This window comes from Schistocerca nitens, chromosome 2, assembly GCF_023898315.1.
Source record: "Schistocerca nitens isolate TAMUIC-IGC-003100 chromosome 2, iqSchNite1.1, whole genome shotgun sequence".
NCBI lineage: Eukaryota > Metazoa > Arthropoda > Insecta > Orthoptera > Acrididae > Schistocerca > Schistocerca nitens.
This window is the reverse complement of record NC_064615.1, coordinates 277700628-277708284: the sequence shown is the minus strand read 5'-3', so window position 1 is coordinate 277708284 and position 7657 is coordinate 277700628. Positions and strand designations below refer to the sequence as shown.

The 7657-nt window shown below is 41.1% G+C and overlaps 1 protein-coding gene across 1 annotated transcript; it reads right to left on the bottom strand.

Moving 5' to 3' along the window:
- Positions 1-1888: 1888 nt before the first annotated feature.
- LOC126234362 (histidine-rich glycoprotein-like) lies at positions 1889-3866 on the bottom strand. Its single transcript, XM_049943050.1, has 2 exons — positions 3806-3866; positions 1889-2480 (listed from the first exon to the last, which is right to left on the bottom strand). Exons 1-2 carry the CDS (start codon positions 3818-3820, stop codon positions 2016-2018), a joined length of 480 nt encoding a protein of 159 aa, XP_049799007.1. The 5' UTR covers positions 3821-3866; the 3' UTR covers positions 1889-2015.
- Positions 3867-7657: the final 3791 nt, after the last annotated feature.

Below are 7657 nucleotides of genomic sequence, written 5' to 3'. Positions count from 1 at the left end.
AGAATAACATGGGCACATCAATTTTGAAAATATTGATAAGTGTTTGGATATGTAAAAATTTGAGTTTTTATTCTCAAAGTATCTTGCAGTGGAAGAGCAAGAGATGCTAGTATTAGTTATCTAATAGAATGTTGTGACTGATCGTTTATTTGTTAGTGTGTTTAGCTCACGCTTATAAAGTCATTGCTGATCTAAAAGATTTTACAAAAGTGAATGGGAGAATAATACACTTGTTTCAAAGAGTGTTTACCAGTTATTAACACCATGTTGTTTTTAAGGTATATGTTTGGTACAAATGACAGAACTTTTTCTGTTCAGTATAAGTAGACGGTCGATAGCTATATTAAACACGTTCCTTCTAAGATAAAAAAAAAATGAACACGGAGGAATTATCCGAATGGGTCGAAAATAGGTAGATATGATTTACATGTACAGAGAAGCAGATGATTACACTTTCAGAAAAATTGGATGATTTGTTCAAGAGAAAGAGCTTCACAAATTGTCCAAGTGAATAACACGTTGGTCCACCTCTGGCCCTTATGTAAGCAGTTATTTGGCCAGTCATTGTGTAACAGAGTTGTTAGATGTCCTCTTGAGGGATATCGTACTACATTTTGTCCAATAGGTGCGTCAGATCGTCAAAGTCCCGAACTGGTTGTAGGGCCCTGCCCACATTGCTGCAAACGTTCTTAGTGAGGGAGAGATCCGACGACATTGCTGGCCAAGGTAGGGTTTGGCTAGCAGGAAGACAAGCAGCAGAAGCTCTCGCTGCAAGCAGGCGGGTTATTATCTCGCTGAAATGTAACCCTTCGATGACTTACCATAAACGGCAACAAAACATCGTCTTCCTTTGCGTCAGAACGTATTGTTCATAATTTATACAGTTTATCCTGAAAATACTATTCAGTGCAATTTCGACTTCATTAAGGCAGATTCCGCAGTGGAAACTTCGTTGTGTAATGCAGCTGTTTCAAATATCTATTCAATTTGCAAGAAACTGCTACTTGCAGTGGGAAATGTAGAAAGTCTCGAGGAAGATGTAGAATGCGCATTAATTTCCTATTTTTTCAGTACAAATCTTTACGTGGTAGAGTAATTATGGTGTACGCGTATGTGGGGGCCGTATTTGCACAGCAATCGCCGATATAGTGTAACTGAGGTGGAATAAGGGGAACCAGCTCGCATTCGCCGAGGTAGATGGAAAACTGCCTTAAAACCATCCACAGGCTGGCCGGCACACCGGACCTCAGCAATAATCCGCCAGGCGGATTCGTGCCAGGGACCGACCCGCCTTCCTGCTCGGGAAGCAGAGCGTTAGACAGCGCGGCTAGCCGTGCAGGCTCCTCAAATAATAAAACAAATATTATATTTTACAGAACTAAATTGAGACCTCTAAAAGAAAACATATAGGTGTCGATAGACGTCTGCGTAAACAAAGGGTATAGATTGTGTTTTTACATAAGGAAGTGCTTCAAAAACCCACATCTCGCAATAACATAGAGGAAGCTTATGGTCTGTAATATTTTGCACCCCTTCTTTCCCCAGTGCACGATTCTTTCCTTCTGACTCCACATGCTACTTCTTGTGATATAAATTCTGCTTATGGTTGTTGCTATTTTTATTTACATCTCAAAGTTTTCCATTGTTCACGAATTTTTTTAAAGCACCAGATGTCATTTAATAGTGAAATAGACATTTTTCGAGTAAAAACTACATTTTGTGAGTATATATGTTTTCGAGATGATAATGTTTTCGAGATGATGATGAGATGTAAGGTAGAAGAAAATAAATATAATCAAAATGCAGCATAATGGAAAAAAATTTATTTCAAGTGTCTGTGGACATGACGTAGATTTCATGTTAATACCACAGCAACAGTAAAGTCAGATACTCTCATCTGCTGCACACAAGTGTGACATGTTAAGTCATCTAAAGATATACATTAAACATGAAGCAGGTCATTGCACTTAATATTTACTTTCTCTGTTAATGAAGACGTTTCTTACAACTGATCATCATATGTAACCTACAGGAGGGAAGCCATGGTGGAAGTAATCGTCACGATCGTGGTGATCATCACGGTGGTGACCGTGGTGATCGTCATGATGGTGATCGTATTCATCATTGTGTTGGTGGCCATGGTGATCGTCATGATGGTGATGGTATTCATCATTGTGGTGGTGGAAATGGTGATCTTCATGATGGTGATGGTATTCATCATTGTGGTGGTGGCCATGGTGATCGTCATGATGGTGATGGTATTCATCATTGTGTTGGTGGCCATGGTGATCGTCATGATGGTGATGGTATTCATCATTGTGGTGATGGCCATGGTGATCGTCAAGATCGTGATCGTATTCATCATTGTGGTGGTGGCCATGGTGACCGTCGTCTTCAGGTTCTGGAGGGGCCGGCCATGAAGTGGGGAATCCAGCTGTCATCATGAACTGTACTGCTACTACGAGCGTGACGCCAGCAACCTGTCAAAAGAAAGTGACTTGCTTTAGTTTACACCGTATGCTCTGAGCGTATAGTAAGTTGTCACGATATAGCAAGTAGAGCACTACGACTTCCACACACGCAACAACACAAGAACTTTCACGTCACTACTAACGTTCTGATTCCGCAATTTTCTTGTTAAGTACATTTCTTACACAAACACAGAGCAATGAAATTCATTATTTGTTGTTTTATGTCGAGTAGACTAAAAATACTACGCAATACACATGTGTCAGTTTCTCCGAGGAACTCGACTTGAGGCTAAATTCAGAGAATATCGCTCACAAAATATTTTTAATCATAATGTGTGAGCCTAGTTACACCCCAAGAAAACGTTTCATGCTAAACACTACAAAGAATAATTCCGTAAAGTCTACGTTCTGTTTTTCAAGTCACCAGTGTTTCACTGGTCTTATTCAGTCCCTCATCTCTTCCTCTCCTGTGATCTTCTCTTCACCTCTGTCAATGCTACACCAAACATCTTCCGTAACGTGGTTTAGTATTTCGCTCGTTGCCTGCTTGTGCTATTTCCTCCATTTACTATTTCCTCCGTTAGCAGCTTCACTGTTCCTGGGTTCCGCAGCTGATGTGCCACTAACCTGTCTCTTCGGGTAACTGTCCTCGTTTTTTTCGTCATTTATTCCTATTTTTATTTCAATATTTCGTACCAGTGGTGATGTTATAATGAATAAATCTTTATTTGTCTTTCTTCTTCTTGTACCTTATTTTACTTCGCCCATTTACTGTTTGAAAACAGTGTGGGTTACGCCCAAATTCAAAGCTGTCGAAGAAAATACGCAACGCATATGCTCAGGAATGGCGATACTTCGGCACCGTTGGTTTTCCGACATGAACGATGATGCGCTTCACTTGAAAACTGCTTTATAAGTTCGAACAAATTGTCTTTGGTGTTAGGACGTATCAATAAGAAACACTGAAACAGCTATAGCACCGATGTTTCGACCAACATTGCGGCGGCACTCTGCAGGACCTGAGCAGTTAGTCGCCTTGAAGAGGACGGCTGCAACGACAACCGAAACATCGATGGTATAGTTGTTTTAGTGCTTCACGACGACGATGTTAGCACCCAGATTATTTTATTCACGTCAAAACAGTTACTTGATGACAGAGCAAAACGTATGGAAAGTGTCATAAATAATGAAATTAAGATTCAGTGACTGATTGTGTTCATTCACTTATAATCTAAGCAAACATGCATGGAAGCAGCTTTTTAAGACATTATCATGTGTAAAATCAAATATTTTATTTATGGTAGAACGAAAAGCTACTTTCTGAATGTACTTACCAGAACCTTGTTCATGTTGGCACAGTCAGCGTCTCTCAGGCCCCAAGACTGTTAAGATGAGACCCATGCTTCTCTTTTGTAGTCGGACCGGCACGATCGTGGCCAATCCCGGGACGTTCCCTGAGGAGCGGACGTGCGTCAGTCGGGTAACTGACACCTAGGAACAGCACGGACCGGCTGCTCCAAGGTCACTCCCTCCCTCCGCCAAGTTCAGCCGTGTTGTGCGTCACTGGCACTGCACTTTTCTTGCCATCTTCCTCTTCCTCGAGTCTGCAGCTACATATCGGTGCCGCTGGCAGAAATCAGTGGCACGCATATCCCCCCAGGTAATAGATTCAAGAGTCACCACATCCACTCAGGGTTCAAACAAAGGATCGGAAATGTACTCAACCATTCGTTTACTACCGTAAAACGTCAACATAGGGTGCAATTCCATGTCCACAAGAAATTAAGTTAAATAAATCATATGCAACATTACTAATAGCACTGTGGTTCATCACAACAAGATGGGGTTGGACGTGGTAGTCTAGAGGTAAAGAGCGTTCGTGGAAACAGGATGGTTGCGGAATCTAATATTGGTCGGACCATGGACAATTCAGTCTGACTCTTAGGCTAGTATTCACCTCTTAGGGATGAAGAGATTCACTGGAAAAGATACATGATTCAGAATCCACGTTGTTCCCTTTCCGCATTTTTGATAACTGAGGTTGGTCAGGGTCATGCATGACCAATTGAAAGACTTGAATCGTGCCCGCGAACCATACGAAATTATCATTATCACCAGACAACTGTAATCACTGTCAGTCTCTGTGAACCACACTTAAATGCGGGACAGGCAGTTGTGAGCAACTCTATAATAATTTTCATGTAGGCGTTGATTTCTACGATAATGTCCATTTCATTCCAGCAATACAAAACTTACAAGTCGTGCAGGTTAGCACGTTATTGGCCGCTACGCTATCATTCTGGCGAATTGGGACAAACTAGTACATATAAAATGTAATGTCCCCGCTATATTCGTTTCTGTATGGAATTTAGCCCAACTTTACCTCCCACTCTATAAAAGTCTATGTATTACGAGAAGTATACAGGGCGAGTCAGTAACTATAGCCACCTAGAATAACTCAGAAAGTATGATAGGACCTGAAAAGTTTGTGGGACAAAAATTGCATGGAACAACGGAGCCATAATATGGCGTTGGTTTTTTTGTTGCTGGGTTGGATCGCGTCAGAGATACGAAGGTCAACTTTGTTTTCTTAAATGGGATGCTATACTTTGGTACTTATTTTCTGACAGAGACTATCGAGACGAATCCAATTATGTGTAAGGTCTTTGAAGGTCAACGAGGTCACAAAGGTGGCATGAACGTCCATTTACAGAAGGTGTTCGAAGTGATGACCATTGGTATCAACGCAGTGCTGTAATCTTCTTATCGTGGATTGAGTGGTATTCCGTATCACTTCGGTACTTATCGAAGGACATGCTCTGACAATTCTCTCTCGTATATCGTGCAAATAGTAAATATTCGCCGAATATGGCGTATCTATCCAACGTGCCATTGAAATGTAAACACCATTCGACGGTTTCGCAATACAACAATAATAGGAACGGTAAGACTAGTATCGTCGAGTCAAACGAATGTGAATAATGTATTCCTTCAGAGAACAAGTCAATATGATTCTCATTTACAGAGAATGCCAACGAAATTCACTGAGAGCTAGAGACATACGCTGAAAGATAACGTACTCACCCTACACGTCGTACATTTAAGTATGTGTGTGATAAATTGAGAACAACTGGATCTTTAGCGCATTGTAAACATATCCGGCAAAGGAAAGTTACAAGCGAGGAAACGGAAATTGGTACTCATGCCACTGTGGTTCAAGATCCTCGTGTTAGTTCGCGTGAAATCGCAAGGGAGTCTGGCATGAGCCAGAGTAGTGTTTTTCGTGTTCTGCGTCGCCATAAATGTCAACCTTACCGTATCAGTCTCCACCAACAATTAATTGGTACGGACTGTATGCGTGGTATTGAATTCTCCCGATTCTTCAGATTCAGATGGGTGACACATTCATTAATTTGATTTTATTCACTGACGAGGCTACATTCACGAACGATGGAAATGTTAATTTGCATAAAATGCGTTATTGGACAACTAAAAAATCCATGTTTGCTGAGGCAAGTTGCACATCAGAAACCGTGGTCGGTGAATGTATGGTGTGGGATTCTGGAGGATAGAATTATAGGCCTCTAACCCATCGAAGGAAGTCTTAATGGTAGGAAGTACACCACATGACTGCAAGAAACATTAGGTCTGTTATTGGAAGAAAAACCTTTAGGAACAAGGAACACATGTGGTATCAACACGGTGGGTGTCCGACACATATTTCGCTGATGGCTAGAAATGAGTTGCGGAGACAATTCCCAAATCGTTGGACTGGACGCAGAGGAGATGCGTCGTGGCCGGCCCGTTCGCCAGACTTGGCGCCTCTTGATTTTTTCTTATGGGGATTCGTAAAAGACACTGTTTATAAAGACGTTCCAACTACACCTGAAGATATGCGAGAGAGAATCGTCAGAGCATGTGCTTCGGTAAGTGTTGATGTGATAGGGAATACCACTCAATCCGTGATAAGAAGATTGCAGCACTACATTGATAACAATGGTCATCACTTCGAACACCTTCTGAAATGGACGGTCATGTCACATTTGTTACCTTCGTTGATCTTCAAAGACCTTTCAGTTACATATCATTAGATTCGTCTCGATAGTCGCTATCAGAAAATAAGTACCAAACTATAGCATCCGATTTAAGAAAACAAAACTGACGTTCGTATCTCTGACGCGACCCCACCTAGCTACAAAAAACCAACGTCATATTATGGCCCTCGTTGGCCAACGCAACTTTTGTCCCACATACTTTTCAGCTCCTGTCATACTTTCGGAGTTATTCTTGGTGGAAATAGTTAGTGACTCGCCCTGCATACCCACGAACTTTTATCCAACTTAAACTCGTATGCTGAACAGAAGTTAACCTGAACTGAACTTAACTGATCTCAGCGCAACTTGTCTGTATATTAAATGCGCAACTGAAGTAAAACAATTATCTGGCCCAATCCAAATTTCCACTTACCTCGTATCTTGACAACATTGTTGCAGATTTCTCGAAAACATAACAACAAACAGTAAGCTGGCAGCCGCTGAACTAGATATAGGTTCCTAATAATAAACAATGGGTTGGGAGAATAACTGTACCTGAGAAATGATATTCCAAGTTTGCTATTATCACTAATTTAATTTCTGCTAGTCCTCAGTACTTCAGTTTTTCTCCGTTTTGCTTTCGATCAGCATTCTGTACTCATTTGAATGTATATTCCGTTCAAATGTCCGGTAATTCTGCTTCACTTTCACCAAGGACAGCAATGTCATCAGCGAATCTTAACATTTTTATCCATTCACCCTAAACCTTAATCTCGCTCTTGGACGCTTGCTTAATTCCCGTCAATGCTTCTCTGACGTGTAGAATAGACAGTATGTGCGAATGGCTTCATCTCTTCCTTACTTCTGTCTTAGTGTTCCATTCTTATTGTTCCCCTTCGTTCTTGTGCAAATTGTTATTACCTGTCTTCTCCTACAGTTTACCACTATTTTTCTTAGAATTTCTAACATCTTGCACGTATTTAAAATGTCGAACGCTCTTTCTAGGTCGTTATATCCTATGAATGTGTGTCGATTTTTATTGAGCCTATCTTTCATTATCAATCACGACGTCAGAACTGACTCTGTTGTGCCCTTACCTTTCCAAAAGACAAAGTGATCATCTTGTAGCAGACCTTCAGTTTTCTTTTCCAT